Source organism: Patiria miniata, unplaced genomic scaffold (assembly GCF_015706575.1).
Source record: "Patiria miniata isolate m_02_andy unplaced genomic scaffold, ASM1570657v1 HiC_scaffold_7, whole genome shotgun sequence".
Classification (NCBI taxonomy): Eukaryota; Metazoa; Echinodermata; class Asteroidea; order Valvatida; family Asterinidae; genus Patiria; species Patiria miniata.
The window spans coordinates 43042892-43067295 of NW_024037074.1; the positions used below are offsets into that span (position 1 = coordinate 43042892).

General features: G+C 40.7%; 1 protein-coding gene across 4 annotated transcripts in view; it reads right to left on the reverse strand.

Annotated features, from left to right (window-relative positions):
• LOC119718893 (transport and Golgi organization protein 1 homolog) overlaps nt 1-24404 on the reverse strand; it is a 43923-nt gene that overhangs the window by 8773 nt on the left and 10746 nt on the right. For 3 of the 4 annotated variants that reach the window (XM_038188324.1, XM_038188323.1, XM_038188321.1), the window contains 10 exons: nt 13780-13827; nt 10665-13060; nt 7447-7590; nt 7137-7256; nt 6671-6695; nt 6030-6118; nt 5243-5320; nt 4651-4761; nt 3659-3730; nt 1146-1282 (listed from right to left, as the gene is read on the reverse strand). In XM_038188324.1, coding sequence (XP_038044252.1) covers nt 1146-1282; nt 3659-3730; nt 4651-4761; nt 5243-5320; nt 6030-6118; nt 6671-6695; nt 7137-7256; nt 7447-7590; nt 10665-13060; nt 13780-13827 — 3220 coding nt within the window. The remainder of the gene's footprint in view (nt 1-1145; nt 1283-3658; nt 3731-4650; nt 4762-5242; nt 5321-6029; nt 6119-6670; nt 6696-7136; nt 7257-7446; nt 7591-10664; nt 13061-13779; nt 13828-24404) is intronic. The other variant, XM_038188322.1, reaches the window with a different exon arrangement.

The following is a 24404-nucleotide window of genomic DNA, read 5'->3' on the forward strand; positions in this document are numbered from 1 at the left end:
TGCCTATCATTCATCTTCTGAGTTCTATTTGGCTGGTTTGAATCCTACCGGGGGCACTATAAAATTGGGCCCTGTGGTGGCCCACTCTATAAATCCAACAATAACAATGAATGGAGTCTATACCCTAACTCCCAATGACTGCTATGAATAAGGATGTTGTCCACTGGAGGTATTGTATATTCAACCCCATCCCCCCCTCCCCCTCCCCGCGCCAAACACCATACATGCAGTGCAGAAAGATTGCAAGCCACTTTCAAATGTTCTGTAGCAAATCTACCGACTAAATTTCCCAAACTGACAATACGATATCATATAGCTCATTATTAATCATTTTTATGGAGGTATTAGTCTCGTGCCAACCTTGCCATCTTTGTGTGGACCTGAAAACAAACCAGGTCCACACGATGCAGGTTGTGTGAACCTTCTGTGGACTAAGCCAGGTCCACACAAGGTTTCCCCCTCTCAGGTTAGAGGCATTTTGGGGTTAGGATTATCCATCGCAAAGTGAGGAAGAACACTCAAGAGAATTCATGATACAACATTGGGTTGAAAGTGTGTTCACAGTGAAAGTAAAATGATTTTTTCTCCACTTTTTCTTAACTACACGAAGAAAAAGGAATGTACCACACTAGGTGTGCAAGGTAGGCCTGGTTGAGTTTGTATCTGCATTCAATAGGGGACGTTGACTAACAGAGGACAATAGGGTCCCCAATTCCAGAGAGGTCCCTAATTTGGATTCGTGTACAAAACATACGGGAGGTCTTCCTAAAAAGTTTGAGTACAAACAAAAGAGGGACAATAGGGGGTCCCCGATTGCAGGCAAATACACACTTGTGCGCGTTTGTTTATAGTGTAAATCGAAGACTAACACGTGCAACATCATCAGTGAATCGAGGACAGGAACCAAATAGAAAACATGTACAAAACCAATGAGAGCTGTTGCTAAAAAGTACAAACAAAGGAAAAGGGAAGAGGAACAAAAGAAAATCCTTGATTTACACCATAAACAAACACGCATGCGTGTGTGTGTGTCACACTGAGCCTGCATACTTTGTCACATTATTACACATCACTGGTCAATAAAGATACAGAGTAGTGGGGACAGACTACACATAACGCTAGAGATTCCATGTATGTACATGTACCTCTCATTCCAGCCCGTTACTTCTTCCGTCAGTTGTTCCTTTGCTGATGTCAACAGCTGATTCTGTTCAGACAATGACTGGACCTTGTGTTGTAACGCAGACATGTTATTGCTGCTGAAGTGCAAGCTATCCTTAAGCTGTTGGAATGAAGGAAGCATTCGTTTTTTAGGAATGTGGTACACGAAAGGTAGTCTATTTCATTTGAGCAGATTCGCTGATTAATTATGCAAGACAACCGCATCTTGACCGCTAGATTTTGACCAATTGAAACATGCTACCTCAAAGGTTTCCAAATTATTACAGCTTGTACAGGGAAAGGAAAGCCACAGAAGGGGCTTAAAACAAAGTCTCCATGTATTCCATGAATAGAGGAATAATAGCAGCCGCGCATGCGCGTGCGTCATGTCAAGCTTGCATCCAATCACGGATTTGCCCAATACAAACAGAAATTTCAAAAAATGTGTCACTTAACACATCTTTGGAAATTACCTTTTATTGTTTTCTTCAAAATGACAGTATGCCAGAAGGAGTACCGTAATTTCCTGCGGATAAGACGCGTCTTATCTGACTTTTTAGACCACAAAAACATCGCTGCGCCTTATCTACAGGTGCGCCTTATCTGGTGTCGCTTGAGTTTTTCTTTGTGTGAAGAATTCTTTCAATGCCGCAATCAATAATGCAGTCAACCAAGGCTCAACTCTCCAGACATTGTGACCGTATTTTCATTCCAACAATGCCGCGATGTGTTGATCCCCCATGATCGTGCTTTCATTCCAACAATGCCGCAATGCGTTGATCCCCCTTAGTGTTCGTGCTTTCGTTCCAACAATGCCGTCATACAAACGTTTTTCTTTGTGGCCGTTTTTTCATTCAGAAAATGCTGCAATCAGAATTACTTAAACGTTTGGAAATCGCATTCACTCAAGTTCTATTGTGTGAACGTTGAGGGTGTTTATTGTACAGGATATCTTCGAAGTCTGCTTTAGACTTTAGCCGTGTCCGCACTGGACTCTTTTTTTGGAAGGTTTTACCGAGACGATGGTAAAATGAGAAATGGTCAAATGTGACCACTGTCCGCACTTGGACTTTCGACACGGGAAAATTTACCCAGGCCGCGTGGGAGAAGTAACCGAGCTGTCACAGTGTCAGTATAATGACTCACCGTACACAGAAAACAAATTGCCGATCACATTTTCAGCCGCCGATACGCACAGTAATATTACACACGCCATTTGCATGCACAACATAATCGTTTACACGATATTATTTCATCTTGACACGCTAAATCTTGACGAAAAGGCCGATAATTCTGACGCATTTGTGATGCACGTCGTCGAAGCCATGCCGCTGTGCGATGTTCCGTGCGGCAGCAGTGCCATCAGTATTCGTTGGTTCCCATCGCATGCTTACAGAATCGAAGCTATGATGTGGGCCAGGAACCAGTGACTACGGCCTACGTACGGTACCAGACCATGATGTTCCGTGCATGTTCCGTGCAATTTGGATCGTAGAAAATAACATACATCGGTGGAGAAAGAGAATTTCCGCAAATTAATTCTCAGAACGTGATCTCTCTTCTCTGTGTATGTATTTGTCCGTTGAAATATATATTTTAACGAGATTTTACCGCTCGGACTTGATGATACACCGCAGCGTGTTTCTACAAAATGTTCGGCCACTGCACGTGCAGGTTCGCGCGGTCTCTGTATGCATAACAGGGCGCTCGGGCCGGATGTACGCTTTCCTGAGCCGCTTTTACCGACTCGCACTGTCCGCACTGGACTTATCGTCTCGGGAAAAGTGCTTCATGGCTCTACATGTGACCAGCCATTGTGGTTACGGTTTAATTCATCCTCCGAATAGTGTGATCGTTCTAAGGCAACACAATGGCCCCTTTGTGGCGATGTACCGACACCGGGTGACGCCTGGTGTTCTTCTGTGTGCGGTCAAACATGCGTCTTATGCGGCGGTGCGCCTTATCTGTTGGCGTTTGAATTTTTTGTGTGTGATTTTAGGGACCTGCGCCTTATCCGCCGCGCGCCTTATCCGCAGGAAATTACGGTAATTTCACAGGGAGTTAAGTGTCGTTACTATCGACAGACCAAGTAAGTATTCTAACAATAATTTTGTCGGTTACTGTTTAGATACCTGCTAACGATCCAATCTACATTATAACCCTCCTATGCAAACATACATTCTGTGCCAAGTAGCCCTTTCAGTCAAAATCAATCAAGTGACTGTTTTCAACAGTTGAGAATCTCCAGCCTACAAAGCATGAATGACTGGCTGGGACTGCTTAAGTAACTTGATACAGCTATACTTTGACTCCCGGTGAGTGATAAAACAGCTGTGACCACAACTTGCCTGCTTTGTCTGTTGACCCAGTTTGACTAGCCACAGTGCTTGCTTGACATATGATCTGACTGCTGGTGACTAGCCTTTGTTAAAAGTATAGCACGGGAAGTAGAAGTGAATTTTGACTGTTTGTGACTGTTAAGGAGACTACTACTTACATCTAGCACCTGTTGTTGTAAGGCAGCTATCGTCTGATTGGCTGTGCTAACCTGTTCCTCGTACAGATCCACCTGTCAATGATGCATAGGTACAAAGGAAGATAATTGTAAATTAATTAATTATTTGGAGTAATTTTTCTTAAAGAGAAATGTTGTTAAGGAGGCATTTGTGTACAGTGTACAGCTGCACTCAATGAAATATTTTAAGGGGACCATAAAATTGTCTCTCCAGAAAATCAAGGACTGACAAATATGGAGAAATAAATACTAAATAATTTTTTTTTACGAACAAAAACGGTTGTTCCATACAACAAAACACCACGGTAAAAATACAAAAAGGATTTTTTTTTCTTTGAGGGGTAGGGAATTGAATTGGTTTACCCTCTTTGGGTTTTCTCTAAGCACCCTGTTAAAGGTAATACACAACATTTGTAAACATAAAAAAACAAAAAAAACTACCAAATTATTATGAAATACACATGTACCTTACTAGACTGCAAATGAATAATAGTCTCAAGCATCCTGTGAAATCATGGCAGCTGGTGTGCTTGCATTTTCAAAAAAGTGGAATTTTGTATCAATTTCCAATGATGGTCAGCCGACCACCGTTGGAAACAACATGACTTTTTTTACAACTACTACCCCCAATTCACCAAATTTATTTAGTCCACATTTTGTTTGCAATCGGTTATGCATTTTTTTCTAGATTTTCCAAGCATCTATGAACATAAAACTTTAAAAAAGTCAGTGTAACAATTTGCTATAAAGTACGAACCCCCAAATCCATCCATTTCTGAATAAGACAGCAAAAGCAAAATGTTGTATATTACCATTAAATTGAACAGAATTCAATGACAGAAAAGTGTAAAACAAAAAGGAAAAAAAACACCGTTTTGTGTTCATGCTCCGAGTGACAGAATTTGGTAGAATGTGTTCACTGTTGAACATCGTAGGCTTTAGCATGTTAAGGCAGACAGGCCATGTCTACTTACCTGTTCTTGAGTTGATTTCAGCTTGCTTTCTTGTTGGGTGACTATTGATTGTTTGGTCTTCAACTCTTTCTGCAGTTTTCGCTCCTTGTCTTTCAAGTCAGTGCAGGATTGCTGAAATTCAATGGCAATTTTAGTCTTGATAAATTTAAACATGACTAATTGATGTTGCATTTTTTTCCCGCTGAGGACTTGGGACGATAGGTTACCTTCGATAACCATAACCCTAAGGACTTGAGCCAAGTCCTTCCTTCGTGTACAAACCTCGCTGGGACATGTCAAGATATGTTATGGTGTCTAACAAGTCGTTCATTAGAAATCTGAGCATCTCACATGTGTACCGTTATGGAGTTGGAGATTTCAATAGATACAAGTGAGAATAATAGTAGGGAAGAAAGGTAGACAATAGTGGCACCCAATAACTACCTGTACCATATATCAAGATGGGTGTGGTCAGAGTTATTCACAACTTGATCAATGAGATGTCCTGACACCACTTTATCACCTGTTGCTTGCTTGACACCTGTCAAGCAAGCAACAGGTGATAAAGTGGGAGATAGGTGGCAAAGTCACCTTGTCAAAAACCCAAACCTACCATCATGTCATTTTTTTCCTGTGAGGTCTTGTCAATGCTCTGTTTCAGCTCGTAAAACTGCCGATTCTGAGATTGGAACTACAGGAAATAGGCAAAAATGAGACAAAAAGAACAAAAATTAATTCCAAATTACTGAAACTTTCAGTCCTATTCTAAGACTTACATAGTATACATGTAACAAACATACTGGATTCACTCAACTCAAACAGTTGAGATTCAAGAACAACTCCTAAATTAAGACAAATTTTGTTATACATTGTTCTGCTTTATTTATTACAAATTTAGGGGGCAGTGCCTCCCAGGGCTTCGCCACCTAGTGCCCCCGCTCAGATTTTGGGGAAGGCAAAAATGGGCTTTCTGTCATAAAAGCCTTAGCGGCATACTAAGTACCCCCCCCCCCCCTGCAAATTTGACTGAAGTTATGTGGTCTGGAAAACATCTCTGGGCATCAGAACATTCAACTCTAAGAAATACCATTTCTATTTCTAACAAATTTTTCAAGAAATAAAAAGTACATGTTAAATACAAAAAGCAGGTCTTAGTAGCAACAGCTATATTTAGTGTATAATTATATTTACTCATATAACAATATTTAATCTCAGTTTGTACCGTGGAGGAAAATCCCTATTCTGGACAAAGATCTTTGAACAATTTAAGTCAACTGAGATGAATTTTCTTTTCAGGTGGGGCCGATAGGATGAAATTTGACATATGCTGAAAGAGATCTAAGGATTTGTAGAGTTTATTTTTGGATAGTTTCAAAAGATAGAACAGTGCAGCTACATACCTGACTCGTGGTCATATCCAACGTGTCTAAGATGTCTGCTTTCTGACCATGGAGAGCTTCTATCTCATCCAGCATGGACGCATTAAATGCTGCATTGACAAGAGGATAACAGTTATGATATACGTATACTGACAACACTCATCAATCAAGAGGAGTGGGGCAAAACAGTCAGCTTAAAACTCTGTGCCCTGGGTCAATCCAAAACGTAAGATGACATGGGTGGTCTGGGTTTCATTCTTTGCTAAATTTTCCAAGTGATTACAAGAAACATTGTAATATAAGCTTGAAATGTTCAAGTATTTAAACTTAATATATGTTATTTGGTGATTTTGTATGCTAATCTGTCTGAATTATGTACTTACTTTTGGCTAACTATTTAGCCCTAGCTATTTTGCCCTTTACAGATTCATATCAAATATTCAAGTAATTCTATTGTATGTTTATTCTTCTCAATGACTGTACAGAAATGAATCAAGTGTCAAATTTCTGGGGTTACCCCAAACCATTGATTTTAAAACTGCTTGATCTTTAAGTTTCAGCGGTAAATTAATTACCATACATGTAGTTTCATTTGACACCAGTTTTGCTTATATCAAATGGCACTATTTATTTTGTTGTTTTTTAATTTCAACTGAACTCACCTTTTGGGTTTCTGCAGCTGCATATCTGTGAATTCAATGATATCAATATAAATTTGATGAATAACTACATGCTTTAAGTAATTACATAAGACTGTACACTGTTTTCACTTGAAGCTATCAACTCCTAACCTATTTCCAAAAGTTACATAGAGCATGTTAAAAAAATGTTGATGGGACTTTATTGATAAAAATATGAATTTAGAACTCCATTGTGGCAGTCAATAGCCTCTGACAGCGGTAACAAGGAAAAAATATGTTACCAATGCAAATATAAAGCCCTATACAACTGGTAATGTACATGTAATTAAAAATTACTCAAAAACACAATTTCATTTCAGGTTTGACTGCAATACCTAAAGTCAAATGCTTAATCAGTTTATCTGATAAACTGAACACGAAAACACTGTCACTGCAATGAAATTAAGACATTTCTTATTTTTTTCACAACTTAGGGTTTGATACTTACACAAACACAGAGGAGGAATGAGAAGACAGCACAGCTGATGAGTTCAACAATGATGACAATGGGCCAAGGAATGCCCAAGAAATCAGCTCCATGGAGAGCGACTTGAACATCATCTGGTAACTGAGAGAAACAACAGAAAGAAATACTGGGATCAAGGTCCAAATTCATTGCTGGATTTCTGCACTTATGACCACCATTCTGTGCTTATAGCACTAGCACAAATATTCTGCCCTGATCTTGTAAGCATGGAATCTTTTTTTTTTGGGGGGGGGGGGGGAGGGTCGTCGCAGCAGTCTTTCCTGCAACATACCATTTGGACGAGTGGTTGGAGTGATGTGTTGACCGCTAGCAGTAGTGGTTTCATCATGTTGAATCCGGCTGTAGACCAATCATCATACGTTGCATTCATGGTATCAGAAAGCGTCTCATCGTCTTCTAGTCCCAACGGCACCTGCTGAGGTTAGAAAATGAAAACACAGTCAAAATGCAGGGTTCCTACAGAAATCTTCAAATGACATTCCATGACTTTTCAAGGATAACATTAGGGCTCTCCATGACTACACTGTTTTAGCATAAATAGGAGGTTATTTACAATACACTGGCCAGTCATCACAGTGAAAGTAAAGGCTTGACATAAGACCACTGAGCACCACAAAAGCACCACAATCACAATGGTGCATTGAACTGAAAGCTGCCACAGTGACATATAACATAAGATAAGATAAGATAAGATTGAACTTTATTATCCCTCAGGAGGGAAATTAACATAACATCTCCCATGTATGTGGGGCAAAATGTCTGAAATTGGCACAGATGTCATTCCTTTGGAAGTCTGAAATCTCACAATCTTTTGTGTGATTTTTAGACATTTCATCGAAAATGACACTTCACACATTTTTGGTTTGTAGTGAAAATACTTCACTATTTCATTTGGCAAAACAAAATTCTAATGAAAACTGCTGTTCATTGGCATTGAATCAAGACATGCTACCGGTATATATGCATGTATGTACAATTGTACACTGCACGTACGAATGAAGGGTGAACAGAAACAATATTAGACACTTGGAGTTCCACAAATAAATTGTATCATGACTATAATCACTGCAATTTCTAACTCACATTTCTTCATAACATTTACAGAAAATCCAAATTACAACGAAAACTCCATTAGAAATACCTGCAATACCTCGCCCATGTCTTTGCAACTGCTGATCAGCACTGCATACCCCGGTACATGTACATGTACATGTACAAACCATAGGAGGATGATAAAAACAGGTCAACTTGTCCAGATGCATGCCTTTGTACATGTATAATGGCAAAACAGGAAGATAGGTTTCCCCATATGGTTTGCCAACATTAACATATACGTCATATGCAGTGTGTCCATGGTCCAACTTACATTAAATTTCCATGAATGGAGGGTGCATCCATTTCTTTGAAGGGGTGTCTGTATTTTTCTCTTCAGTTAAAAACACATCCAGGAGCATACACTGATATTTTTACAAACCTTATATTATGCATTAATTCCTATAACCTTGAATTATCTATTTGAACTGAAAGAGCAACAAGGTTGTATGCAGAAAACAGGTGTGGCTACGCAACAGGTGTTACGACAAATAGCCTGACACCTCATAACAATTCCCAATTCTAACCCCAAGGTTGCACAACTTTCTCTCCAAATTATTTCTGTCAGCCTTATTTTTTTTCCCTACAGTGTATGCCTTATTTTTCTTTTATCTACAATGTAAATGTACATTGTGCCATCCACAAAAGGACCCTAGTCCTACTATTTGCTTTGGGTGTTCACATTTTTGAGCAGAGAGAGTCAATATTTTGATCCTCCCAGGAATTCTCCATGGATGCTCATTTTACACAGAGAGTTGTTTCCTCCCGATATTTATCAGTTATGAGGCGTAGTCACTCATTTCAAAGTCTTAACATGAAAGAGACATGTACATGTACAACAATATTTCGTGTGCTCCAAAAAAGACAAGACATACACATGTTTTAGCCTACAGTTTTTGTTTGTTTGATGGATACTTTCTAAAATCCCATCAGGTGAAAGGATCGAATGGATTCATGAATTTTTGGCCAAGACTACATGTACATGTATATACTTTACATGAGGCCTTATCCTCCATTAGGCCCTACACCGTAACATTTAGACCAATCACCAACTAAAAACAGCAACAAAAAAACACCTCCTCCCAAAAACGTGTTGCACAATGTGTAATTTAACGAAACACTTGAGCTTTTAAAATAAAAATAAAACAAAATAAGAATGGGGGGGGGGGGGGGATAACAGATAGTCAATCCCAAACAGGGAAAAAAGCAAATGGACTGGGATTTTTTCCAGCAGCTAAATATTTGAAAAATAAGAATGAAGATTAACACATTTTGCAGCTCTACGATGTTTAAAAACTATGCACTTGAATGACGTGGAAGAAAATAATTGAAGAAATCTGTGATAAAGGGGGAAGCAATTTTTAAAAATACTGCAAGTTAAACTTGCGTGATAACCCAGATATGCTGGCAGTATTTACCTTTGACCTCAAGCCATCTTGAGTCCCCCTATCAAAAGATTATTGCACCAAGTTTGGTTGTCTGACTTTTCATATGACAGCACATTTCAGTTGACCTGAACCAAAAACAATGATGACCTCATATGACCCCTAGATGACCTTTGACATCAAACATCTCAAGTCATCTGAAGTCCCCCTACCCAAAGATTATTGTCACCAAGTTTGGTGGAGATTGAAGTCTGACTTTTCAGATGTATGTGTGTATGACAGCACTAAATAGTTAACTTAAAGGGAATGTACATGTACATGTACATGTACATCATTGGCTATTGCGGCAATTTTCAGAAATGAACTATTTGAGGGGTTAGTATAATAGATCAAATATTGTTACACCGACATGTTTGAAGTTTTGTGTTTGAAAATGCTGGAAAAACCAAGAAAAACAAAAATGCTCAAGTAGTCTGGTTCCCTGACTTAGTAAAGATAAAATGGCTCAATTTATACCGGTAGATGCCGGAAAATTGTAAGGTAAGGGAACCAGTCTAGCTGGCCTGCACCCGTCCATGAACATGTAACCAATAGCAAACATTTTGAATGAAAAACAATTGCAAATTTGGAGCAGTAGTTGAAAAAAAGTTAGGTTTTTCCAACGGTGGTCGGCCGACCACCGTTGGAAATGTATACAGAAATACCATTTTCTTGAAAATGACTTCACACCAGGTGTCATAATTTTACAGGATGCTTTAGATTGTCATTTATCAACATCCTAGTAAGGTATTTCGTAAAAACTTGGTAGTTTTGTTTTTCGCTGTTTGCAAAGGTGGTACATTGTATATTCCCTTTAACCAAAATGGAACACACAGACACACAGAAGGAATACTCTATCGCAACATTCCCCTTTCTTGGTTTAAAAGCCTAAAAGCCAGGGGGATACAAAGAAGCCAATCATTTTCCCCTTTCATTATCCAAAGTATAAAATTACAAAGAAAGTATATCTTACCCTTCTGTTGAATCTGTTGGGAACTTCTCTGACATCCTCATCACCAGGAACTGCAACCTCAATCTCAGGATGTACATTGGAGTTACCACCTTCAAATACCATCCCTGCGCTGGATGGTTTATGGCCCTGTTGATCAACATTAATGGCGGGTTGTGAGTCCTCTTGATTGGATGCCATAGGAGGTGGTGGTGTGCTAGCTGCTGGTTGTTCTACAGGAGTTGGTGCTGTATCCTCCAAGTTGTGTATCCGTTCTAGGTTTGGGTCGATGGGTGATGGTGGCTCTAGTGCATCATGGGATACACTTGGCTCGGTGGTCGTCTCATGTGACACATGGTCAATGTCTTGAATTCCATTCTCATCACTTCCAGTACTATCCATCAGATCAAAATCATTCAGCAATTCTTTAATATCTGGGTCAAACTGAACTGTTCTGGATGACTCTTGTGGAGGAAACTCATTGTTGTTGACATCAAATTGCTCACTTTCTGGATTAGTTCCCTCAGATTTGTGGTTATCCTCTCTATTCCCAAGTCCAATTGCTTCATCTTTTGTTTCTTTTGACTCTACCCCTGATGGACCTTTGTGACTGATATCCAATACTTTCTTTTCCGGATATTTATCTTGACCAGCTTCTTCGGGCACAGCATCAAAATCTATTTCAGTTCTTGGTTCTTCTGCCACCTCAAATTCACCCTGTTCCTGATCCAGTACCCCAAGATTTGGCTTGGTATTTAGATTTGGTTCACGTGGTAATTCTTCTGAATCATGGTCCGTTCCTTCACCTTTGGAAGCTTCATCTTGACCTCTCTGTTTAAAGATTTCCTGGTATGAAAGAACTGGTTCCCAATTCAGTTCTCTGTCATCCTGAATTTCAGGTTCTTTCTCCTCACCTTCTGGCTTGGCAACTTGAGGATTATTATCCTCCTTTTCTTGTATCTCTTTCACTTTTCTCTCTTCCTCCTCCCGGATATGACGTATAGCTAATTCATCTACACTTTCATCAGTTGGACCTCCATCTTGTCGCAATAGGTTTGCCGGATCATAATGCTCTGTCACTGGAGGTTCGACCTCTACTTTGGGTTCTTCCTTGAAATTATCACCTTCTCCGTCACTTGTTGGATCTCCGTCTTGTCGTAGCAGCTTCGCTGGATCATTTGCATCTTCGACGGGCGTTTCTACTTTTAACTCCGGCTCCTCTAAATGACCATCCAAGCCTTCTACTGGTTCTCCATCTTGTTGCAAGAACTCTGCTGGATCACTGACTACTTGTCCTGGTGATTCTACTCTTATTTCTGGTTCTTCCTTGAAATCGTCTTCTGAACCAGCACCTACAGGCCCTTCCTCAGCTTGAAGCACCTTTACTGGATCTGCGTCATCCTTGTTTGGTATTTCTTTCTGATCACTCTCTCCATCTTGCAAGACGTCATCTGATGACGCTTCTTCCTTCAGCATTTCTCTTCCAGACTCAAAGTGATCTTGCTCAAGAGTGTCGGCATCTGATATTGTATCACCACTTTCTTGGTTTCCTTCTTGTGTTTCGTCGTCCGACTGCTCTTGTTTCTCAGCTTCTAGCTGCTCCCGCAATTTGAACTGGTAGTCATCCTTCATCAGACCTATCCTCCTATCTTGAGATTCCAGGTACTTATTGAGCTCTGCCAGGGCTGCGTCATGGTCATTCTTGAAATGAGGAAGCTCTATCATCCTTTCAAAGAACTCCTTGACTTTTTCGGGGTTCAAGTCAGGAGCTGAAGGGAGGACTATATCTCCTTTTGCTGCTGGATTCTCGGCTTTTGCTTGATCAACAGGTTCATTTGTTTTTTCAGCGTCTTCGTCTTCGTCTTCTTTATCAGCCGTGTTGTTATCTCCAGTTGCTTTTTGTTTCTCTTTTTCGTTGCTCATCACTCCCTTCCTCATAATACCTTTGACAACATCGGTCATTGAAGGTGCATCCTTGGTATTCTTCCTTGACTTCATATAATTTTCAGCCTCTTGGAGGAATTTTTGATGTTGATCTGCTATGTCACTGTGTTGCAAGATATTGCCCTGGCCAGGCTGAACCAATCGCCAATTCTCCCCAGCCTGCTCCTGGTTTCTGTTCGGGTCTGCTTGGCCGGTGGACCGTGTTGGGTTGAGGCTGGCGCCAGGCGTACTGCTCGTGGGGTCTGGTTCCCTGTCTTGTAACTGTGTAGGTGGAGGGGTGGGGGTGGGCATGATGGTTGGAGCCGTTTCTTGGGAAGATGGGGTAGGCTCTAGATCTGAGGCGTGGAGAGTAGTTCCATCGATGACTTGGATATCTTGATTTGCATCCTGTTCATTTTTACGCTCCTTGCTGGATTGCTGTTCTGATTCTTCATGTGTTGTTTCAGGGTTTTTGTCGATTTCATGGAGATCACCATCTGCAAGTTACAGTTTAATAACTGGTTTTACTGTATCAACAATGATGACAGTATTACACCACTTTCTTTAAAAGTCTGTTATTTTGTTATTTTTGATATTTGTTTATTGGTCATAACATTTCTTTGTTTTTTTCCCCTGTCTGCATGTGTTCATGGCCTCTCTGTAAAAGACTTTGCTTTAAAATGTCAGTGACAAAATGAAGAAAAAGCCTATCTTCAGGAATCAAAAATGTCTATTTTCAAGATTGACTTTCAATATTTGCACATCTGAATTATTAACAAATTTAATAATATAATATCGGAGTCTTATATAGCGCACGTATCTACCAACAATTAGGTACTCAAGGCGCTGGAAATTATGTCTATTATTAAAGAAAGGTAAATAAAGTTTATGAGAAATATGAGACCCATTATGTAGCACCTTATAATGGTATACAAGGTGCTGCGGCGCACATTGCAGCCACTGCCAGAAACACCGGGGCAAACCCCTTCTCTTAGCGATAAGTGTTACTGGGTTCTTTAACGTGCATTACACAACACACGGGACCTACGGCTTCACGTCCCATCCGAAGGACGAAGCAATAATGGTAAAATGCCTTGCTCTAGAGCACAAGCACCATGTTCCCACAGTCAGGATTCGAACCCATGTACCAATGCACACAAGTCGAACACCGTAACCATTGGACCACAGCACCCTACAACATGTTTGTCATTCCTACCTGACTTGGTGTGTTCACTGCTTGGTGGCTGTTGTTGCTCTGTTTGACCTGTTAAAGAATTGAAAGAGAGAAAGTTCAATATCATACTTAAAACTCCACAGGTGAAATTACATGTTGAATAAAAAACAATCATCTTTCTTTTTGTGATACTTTTGTACCTAAAATTCAGTGGGATCAACAACGGACCTTGTGATATTTTCAAATATTGGGAATTATTTGTATATCTGGAGTCAACTTTGACAAAATAAATATTGACTCATTTGTTAAATTAACTTGTTAATTAGATCAAAATCATGCAAATAAATGTCATGCAAGGCTTAAGACTGTAAGTGACAATATAAAATAGAGTACCAATGGAATATTTGTGATTCTCAGATGAGCCGATGCATATTCAAGGAATTGTCAAGTACACAAACTTCTTATGCACAGAACAAAAATTGGCTGCACCAAAACTAGTTCCTGCCCAGCAAGATCCTGAGGTAGACCTGTACACAGCTTAAAGGCCAGTTCATACTTCATGCCAATTCCATAATGAAGTGAATTTGTCAGGGAAACGACGAACATGACAATGAAACTTAAATTGTTGACGTCAAGAAATTCGCTCAGGACTCTTTTGCTTTTGTGTGAATTATGAACCCAACCTAAGGGATTTCATCTGATAACTGCTTTAGCAGTAATTTTAATAACAGGGCAAGATACACGTCTCATGTGGTAATTTGTCATGTTGAACTATACTGTGTCAATGGCTAAGTGTTGGTTCATTTTATTTCATTTTTATTTCAGATTCTCTGTTTTGTGTTTAATAACTGACGTACCAAATGCAGCTACATATAGAGTAGCTAAAGTTTCCTAATGAAGAAACCTCCCCTCCGGGAGAAAAAAAAAAATTAGTTCAAGGCAGCATGCAGATTAATACAGAAATGCAAATTCATGCACTAAGGTAAGTTCATGCAAATTTAGAGATGCATAGTTGTTAGAATATTAGCCACTGTTACACAGTACATTGCTTTATGTAGAAAAACCTGCCAGTAAAGTAACATTCAAGTTTTAAGATATCACAGACAACAAAATGCAACAAGATGTCCAAAATGGAATCCCATTTCCACAAAGCACAAGGGAGCATTATATGAATAGTTTTCAGGGGAAAAAAGGACAGAAAAAATATCACCAAGTCTTGAATCATCATGTACATCGTTAATTAACCTTAGACAGCTCTTCTGACATTCTTATGTACATCTGTTCAGCATTCAAAGTAAAATTCTACAAAAGCGAAGTGGCTATACCGAGACAGAAGGGCAGAAATATCGAAGAGAGTAGTAATGATAAGTTGTCTTTAACCTTAATAAAATGATAATAGATGATACCTAAATACATTGTTTTGAAAAATAATATTGAAAAACCTTTAAAAACATTGAAGACATTTCCACTATTTCAGCTACCGCCACCATTCCTTATTCTACATCTCACATGCCAACTAAGCAACTATAGGATTGCATACAACATCAACACATCAAACAACCTTGATTTTGTTCTGTTCCAGATGCTCTGACATCGCTTGCCAGACCCTGTGATATTGGGGTAAATACCTCACCCAGGGGTTTGTGGGAGAGACCCAGGTCAACGGGAGGGTCAACTTGAGGGCAAAGGTCATTCGGAAGTGGGAGAGAGTAGTCCAAGAAAGGGGTGGGTTTTGGATTCAGGCAAATGCGTGACGTGGAGGATACACTTGGGGAAGTCGGGATTGGTTTTGAGGTAACAGTGGCTGTTGAGGTCTCCTGAATCTTTGCCCTGGCAGCTGAGCCGAACGTTCTTGGTCTCTGATGGTTGATTCTAGCTTTACACATCTTTCCATGTCCAGGGTCACTTCTGTAAGCCTCTGGACAGTAGGCAGCTTCACATTTTTGTTGACTCTTTTGAGATCCGGAAGTCATGGGGGGCCTGGTACCATTTCGTGTTTGGTTGTGATGAAGTCTTTGCTCCAGTTTGCGATCGATGTAGATCTGATTTCTGAAGGCGCTGCCATCAAGCATCATGGCAACAGGGTGTCTAGTTACCTTCTTACTAACATGAAAACTTCCCGGAATCATGGTAGGAGCAGAAATTGGGTCCTCAAGAATCTGTGGATTCATTTGCTCTTCAGGTTGGTTTGATGATGCATTGCAGAGTGGCAACTTCTTGGGCAGGAACTGAAGAAAGGGTGATGGATTTCTTGATGAATTTCTCAGCAGCCTGGAAGTTGGATGTCCATATTCTGCACTGATCTCGCGCGGATAAGAAGTGCTTCTAAAAGTATCATTCACAATTTCTGACGTTTGAAGTTTAGCTTTACATGTCCTGTCCATACGCTTCATTGCATTCTGTTTCACCATTTGGATGAATGGGAGCATTGAAAATCTGCCCTTCACGTGTTCTGATTCGCAGGTCTTGTTTGAAGTTGACTTTGTAGAAAAAGATATTTCCTTGAACTTGGCCGGACATAATTTTAGTTTTGATAACTTCTCTGCAACCAGCAAAAATGGATACAGCCTTTGGAGCCTACCCTTTCTTCCATCATCAATGAAAAACACTTTTGTTGACACTTCAGTAGTGCTACGTTTTGGTCGACTTTTGCACGTCTTGGAAGCATTCACAAGGAACAGGAACCTTTCAGTATGATAGCATTTTTCCTTCTGTCCACCTTTTGGGCTGTCAGTCTTGGATTTTGAAGACAGAACACTGGTTGGTAACAAGGGCTTCATTACAGCATGCAAATACTTCAAGAATGGATAGACCTGCTGAAGCCAACATTTTGAAGGAATGTGCCGTCTCACACTGGATTCAGTGGACAGATTCTGAAATGTCTTGATATAACATCTTTGAATCTTTGACCCCAGGAAGGGGTATCTTTCACGCAGTTCACACTTTGAGTTTTTTACTGAGATCTTTCTGAATGGATGCGTTTCATCCAACAAAAACTGGTTGTCACTGCGAGATGTTGTATAAACCGCCCCTGCTCTAAAGATGCTCTTCTGGACTTTCATGAAAGAGTATCTGCTACTCAGTCTACATTTGGAAGTCTTTCCCTGCATTCTGTTTCCACCAGATTTTCTAGTGACTAAGGAATCCTTTGTTCCAGAACTTGTTGATGGGAGATTTCCTTTCACTCTACTCAAGCAAGTCTTTAGATTCAAGAAGGGATATCCCCTATCCAGCATGCACTTGGAGATTTTTGTAGAGGTTACCGTCTCAAGCACTGTGTCTTTGATGGCAAACTTACATATCCCAGTCCTCCGTTTGTACAAGAATGGATACCTCTTAGAGACCTTACATTTCAGTGCTCTTCTTGAAGATCTGGATGTAAGTGATGTCTCAGCCTTTTCAGTCAATTGCTCTGCCTTACAAGAGCGGTGTGTGACCAGGAAAGGATATTTTCTTGATTTGCAGAATTTATTTCTTCTGGATGGGCTCATCTCAGCTTTTGAGTTATCCATGCACTGGTGATTCCTTTTCAAGTTTCCTATGACCAATTTTAGGAACGGATACCGTCTGTCAAGTCTGCATGTTGAGGCTTTGATTGTATCCTTGCTTACTGGAGAGAAATTCAGTCCTGATTTTCCCGCAGTCCTAACAACACAAGTTGGTCGTTGACTCAGCAGAAATGGATTGACATCAGCTGGGCATTTAGACCGCAGTGAGACTTTGTCTTTAACGACTTTGGAAGCATTGCCCTCAATCCATGCTGTGGATGAAGCATCTCTTGAAATCAGAAATAGAAAAGTGTGACGTAATCTGCATTTCCTTTTCAGCTTCTTGGTCTGTTGAGTTTTGGAGGAGCTTTTACTCTTACAGGAAGGGTATTCTGCTTTCCAAAACTGGTATGCCGTTGCCCTGCACTTAGCAGCTGAAGTCTGCAGATGCTTTTTGGTACCGGTATGGAAATCTGCATAACTGATGTGTACTTCACATGTAGGCATTTCAGATGCTTGTTTCCACTGAGTTATGAAGGAGAAGTGCTGATGATGTCTGCACCGCTTTGGCCTTCTTAAGACGTTCTCAACTTCCGTTGCATTTCTGATTCGATGAGCTTGCCTAGCCACACAGGTTGCTGGTTTTAGTGACTTTATGTTGCCCAACAGCCAACTATGGTAATCTTCCATTTGACATTTCTTGTCTTTTTTCATGGTGAAGTTTGCTGAGATCCTCTCTGGCAGGCACTGAAGCATTTCTGGTTTGTTCATATTCAACAGCCACGGATAGTAATCTGGGAGTTTGCACTCACTACCTTTGATGATAACTGATGAATGGTCTGAGTACTCTCTCACAGCACAACACTGCCGAGATGTTCTAAGACTCCTGAGCCATGTGTGGTAATCATGTAGCAGACACTTGCTGCCTTTCCTCCTTGCTGGCTGTATGGCAGACATTTTGAGTAGGCACTGTTGAACTGACCATCTGCTCGTGTTTGGCAGCCATTGATGATAATCATGTAGTTGGCACTTTCTTATTCCACTTCCAGTTGGTGTCTGGTATTCTTTTTCAGAGTGACACTGCTGAAAACTCCTCAAGTTTCTGAGCCACTTGTAGTGATCCTGCAAGACACACTTTCTGACTTTGCCCTTTCTGACTTTGAGTTTTTTGAGCAAGCACTGCTGAATTCGTTGTATTTTGATGTGAGACAACCATCCATAGTGATCACGTAGTTGGCACTTTCTAACTCTGCTTGTAGTTGGTGGCAACTGAACATCTGGTGCAGCATAGCATTGTTGGTGCCTTTGCAAACTTCTCAAGTTTCTAAGCCATTTGTAGTAATCTTGCATTACACATTTCCTGCCCTTTCTCACAGTTCGCTGTTTGTAGAATTTTTCCAGCAAACACTGCCGCACTGGTTGAATGTCGACATGAGCCAACCATCCATAGTAATCACGTAGTTGACACTTTCTAACTCTTCTTGTACATGTAGTTGGTGGCAACATAACATCTTGAGCAGCATAGCATTGTTGGTGCCTTTGCAAACTCCTCAAATTTCTAAGCCACTTGTAGTAATCTTGCAATACACATTTTCTGCCTTCTTTTTTCAAAGTTTGCTGTGTAGACAATTTTTCCGGCCAGCAGTGCTGCGTGGGTTGTGTTTTTATGTGAATCAGCCATCCATAGTGATCAGATAGTTTGCACTTTCTTTCTCTGCTTGTAGTTGGTGGCAACCATACATCGGGTGCAGCATAACATTGCTGGTACCTTCGCAAACTCCTCAAGTTTCTGAGCCATTTGTAGTAATCTTGCATTACACATTTCCTACCCATTCTCACAGTTAGCTGTCTGTAGAATTTTTCCAGCGAGCACTGTCCCATCGGTTGTGTTTTGATGTGAGACAACCATCCATAGTGATCACGTAGTTGGCACCTTCTTTCTCTGCTTGTAGTTGGTGGCAACAGAACATCCTGTGCAGCATAGCATTGCTGGTACCTTCGCAAACTCCTCAAGTTTCTCAGCCATTTGTAGTAATCTTGCATTACACATTCCCCACCCTTCTTCACGGTTTGCTGGTTGTAGAATTTTTCCAGCAGGCACTGCCGCACTGGTTGTATTTTGATGTGAGACAACCATCTATAGTGATCATGTAGTTGGCACTTTCTTACTCTGCTTGTAGTTCGTGGCAACAGAACATCTGGTGCAGCATCACATCGCTGATACTTGCACAAACTCCTCAAGTTTCTAAGCCATTTGTAGTAATCATGCAATAAACACTTTCTGCCTTCTTTTTTCACAGTTTGCTGTGTGGGCAATTTTTCCGGCAAGCAGTGCTGCTTGGGTTGTGTTTTTATGTGAGCCAGCCATCCATAGTGATCACGTAGTTGGCACTTTCTTTCTCTGCTTGTAGTTGGTGGAAACAGAACACCTGATGCAGCATAGCATTGCTGGTACCTTCGCAAACTCCTCAAGTTTTTCAGCCATTTGTAGTAATCTTGCAGAACACATTTCCCGCCCTTTCTCGCAGTTTGCTGTTTGTAGAATTTTTCCAGCAGGCACTGCCGCACTAGTTGTATTTTGATGTGAGACAACCATCCATAGTGATCACGTAGTTGGCACTTTCTTTCTCTGCTTGTAGTTGGTGGAAACAGAACATCCGATGTAGCATGGCATTGCTGGTACCTTCGTAAACTCCCCAAGTTTCTCAGCCATTTGTAGTAATCTTGCATTACACATTCCCCACCCTTCTTCACGGTTTGCTGGTTGTAGAATTTTTCCAGCAGGCACTGCCGCACTGGTTGTATTTTGATGTGAGACAACCATCTATAGTGATCATGTAGTTGGCACTTTCTTACTCTGCTTGTAGTTCGTGGCAACAGAACATCTGGTGCAGCATCACATCGCTGATACTTGCACAAACTCCTCAAGTTTCTAAGCCATTTGTAGTAATCATGCAATAAACACTTTCTGCCTTCTTTTTTCACAGTTTGCATTGTGGGAAATTTTTCCGGCAAGCAGTGCTGCATGGGTTGTGTTTTTATGTGAGCCAGCCATCCATAGTGATCACGTAGTTGGCACTTTCTTTCTCTGCTTGTAGTTGGTGGAAACAGAACACCCGATGCAGCACAGCATTGCTGGTACCTTCGCAGACTCCTCAAGTTTCTCAGCCATTTGTAGTAATCTTGCAGAACACATTTCCCGCCCTTTCTCGCAGTTTGCTGTTTGTAGAATTTTTCCAGCAGGCACTGCCGCACTGGTTGTATTTTGATGTGAGACAACCATCCATAGTGATCACGTAGTTGGCACTTTCTTTCTCTGCTTGTAGTTGGTGGAAACAGAACATCCGATGCAGCACAGCATTGCTGGTACCTTCGCAAACTCCTCAAGTTTCTCAGCCATTTGTAGTAATCTTGCAGAACACATTTCCCGCCCTTTCTCGCAGTTTGCTGTTTGTAGCATTTTTCCAGCAAGCACTGCCGCACTGGTTGTATTTTGATATGAGACAACCATCCATAGTGATCACATAGTTGGCACTTTCTTACTCTGCTTGTAGTTGGTGGAAACAGAACATCCGATGCAGCACAGCATTGCTGGTACCTTCGCAAACTCCTCAAGTTTCTAAGCCACTTGTAGTAATCTTGTAATAAACACTTTCTGCTTTCTTTTTTCACAGTTTGCAGTGTGGGCAATTTTTCCGGCAAGCACCGCTGCATGGGTTGAGTTTTAATGTGAGCCAGCCATCCATAGTAATCGCGTAGTTGGCACTTTCTTTCTCTGCTTGTAGTTGGTGGTAACAGATCAGCCGATGCAGCATAGCATAGTTGGTGCCTTTGCAAACTTCTCAAGTTTCTGATCCACTTGTAGTAATCTTGCATTACACATTTCCCGCCCTTTCTCACAGTTTGCTGTTTGTAGCATTTTTCCAGCAAGAACTGCCGCACTGGTTGTATTTTGATATGAGACAACCATCCATAGTGATCACATAGTTGGCACTTTCTTACTCTGCTTGTAGTTGGCGGCAGGGAAACAAATTGTGCAGGAAAACATTGCCGATATTTCTTTAAGTTTTTGAGCCAAGAGTAGCGATGTTGCAGTTGACACTTTCTCCTGTGCGGTACAGTCAGAGTTGTGATCGATTTCTTGGCCCTGCATTTCGGCAAGGAGAGTCTAGTCAGGGGGAACAACCAGTGGTGGTAGGATTGAAGTCTGCACTTTCCAAGTCTGCCTTTCAACAGTGGATGGGGATGTTCTTTAACCAAATGCTTTTGACAGTAACCATCTGATCTCCGTAGCCATGTGTGGTAATCTTGCACCAGACACCTGCCTGTCTGCAGATTAAGTTGAGAGTTGGTTTTCTTTAGTGAACACTTTGGTAATTTTTGACTGTTAGAGGGTTGCAGCCAATAATGGTAGTCGTGTGGCAGGCACTGTCTTTTACTCCTAGATCCAGGTGGTTTGGGATTCTCTTTCACAGACCGATCTTTCAGAGGTATGAGGCAGGTTCCCCTGTTAGTAGTTGCAAACGGCCAACGATATCGCATCCTGAGGTTGCACTTTTGACTCTTGACTCTTCTAAGCTTTCTTTTTTTACTTTCTGCCAATCCCAGCTTATTCTCTTGATCTGCTGTTGGACACCAGTTTTGAGTCCGTCTCTTGGCATTAAACCTCAACCAATCGTAGTAATCACAAGGCCGACACTTCTGTCTTGTTTTTCTCGATGTAGTGGAAGTTCTTCTATTACACATGGGGTTGGAATGTTTCAGCCAGTATCCATTTAGCCATTGGTGACGTACCGGTACACGAAGGTAGCATTTCCTGTTTTTGGCTTTGGTAAGTTCCAACGGACCATCCTCTGCATGTGATACAATGTATGCATTAGTATGATTTTGACCCAAACTGAGAAAATGAAAATGTGCTTTCATTTGACACAATCTTTTCTCCTTAACATCCGATTGATATTTGTTTGAGCTGTTGACAACAGAGGATACTACAGGACATTCTTGCTGTTCCTTGCTGAAGTAGAGAAAGGAGTAGCGTTCTTCTAAGACGCAGATTGACCTCTCATTCTTGTCAGTTAGAGTGATGTTAGACAGACACACATGACTCATGCTGAACAACTTCAGGAATGGGTAATAATCACTCACAAAACACAAGCCGCTAGTACTAACACTTTTAACACCCAGTACTGGTCTCAACAAACATGCATCAAGAGCATGCAACGATCTCAGGAAATCGTAACGTTCTGTCAGTTTACATTGCTCGATGCTCTGGGTTGCGGTCAAATCTTTTGGGGTATGCTCCGTCTCAAGAAAATAATGATTTGAGTCAGAAATGGGGGCATATGTGAATGGTTTTACTGAGTAAGGTGCTCTGCCTATGTGCAATGGCACATAGTTGTTTCCAAGATCTTTATCTTCATTAGTTTTGTTATTGTTATTCAAAACTTTATCTTCATCAAAACACTTATTCATACTTTCAAACTCAAATACGTCCACGAGTACATGGGATAGAGTCAATGATTGTAAGGATCCAGTAGGACCTGATGCATCATCAGCTAACGCAACCTCTCTGTCTTTGTCTTCAACCTCCTTGTGACCTTTGACCCGTGTGTCCTCATCCTCACACTTTGCAATCTTGTCATCAACATCAGCAAACCGTTCTTCAGTGTTGGAGAGAGCATCATTTCCCATGCACTGACTTAAGCTAATTCCGATGAGAATCAAGAAATCTTGAAGAGGGTTCTGCGAAGGATGGCATCTCATCAAGGATGTTGATTCTGTCCTGCCCAGTACCTGCTCTTCGGACTCTTCTGCATCAACCTTTGAGTAACCATCAACCAAAATGTGGCAAGTTTCATTGGAGTAAAGGTCGTCTCCAAAACACTTCTCAAACTTTGGAGATGTCTGAACAACTGAGATCAGTGAACTCTGTAGCCAACTTTGAAGTGGACAAATATTGGATATTTTGTTCTCTTCATCAACTGTGGAATCATCCAATGTCGGACACTGGCCGAAATCAGAATGTCTTTCCCTTGCCAGCCAGAAAGGGTGTCTGTCACTTTGATCTCTATCGAGCCAACCAACATTGTCAACTGCGTTAAGTAGTCTGGCGCCTTGCTGATCTTGCCATGCAGTTGGCACTGTATGGGTTTGTGCTTCCATTCCACTTTGGTCAAGCAATAGTGGACCTGTTTTAGTTTGTAGTTAATAAACACAAAACAAAATTAAACATCCTTATTAGAACACATGGATTTACAAGTAAGATCAAATAATGTCCTAGTTCAAATTATGATGTCATTTACTGGTACATGTACCGCTAGATATCTTTATGTCATCTTGCCATTTTGATATTAAAAAAATCAGTGATGGGCAAATACCCCGGTACGTGTAACTTATCATTCAATACAATAAAAACAGACCAATGAATTGAACCAATACCTGTTTCAGAGGGGAAAAAAATAAACATTCAAAGCAGATGGTGAAAATGAGGAGGTACAACTATATGTCATAAATTATAATTTGACTCTCCTAGTCTTCTGCACTTCACAACCCTTCTAGTTCTGCAGAACCACTTTTGCTCACAGAGTTAGAATCCACACTTCAATTTCCTTTTGAGGTAATCTTCTGTGGAGTATGGAGAACACTTCAAATCCCTTAACAATTTCTTTGTGTGGTTAAGCTCAGATCAAGCAGGCAGATTCGGTAACACTTAACCGCTCTCAGCAGTGCTGTTTTTTTGTGCAGTGACTCTCTGTGTGACATGGTTACTTTAACAGTTCGTATCCCTTCACTTGAAATTGACCTGCTGGGTTTTGTAGGGTTTAACATACATGTATATTGCTCTGAAAATTAAATTCCCACTAAGAGGGTTAAAACGACACAGGGCTATCTTGCTTGATAGTTTAAAATTCCCCATGTAAAGTATTTTTTTAACAAAAACATTTACAGCATTCCTGGTATGTTTCTAGAATTTTGAAGGAAAACATGTGATATTTGTTTAATATAGCTAGAGTATTGCTGAACATTAGTTATGAAACATGTGGCAAATGGTGTTTAAGCTCAGCGGTAAACTTCTAGTTATTTAAGTAACACTGCATGTTACGTATGCTTTCAAATGTGAATACCTCAATATCAATAAGATGGCAGCGAAAGGATTGGAGTTTTACTGCTGTGAATGAC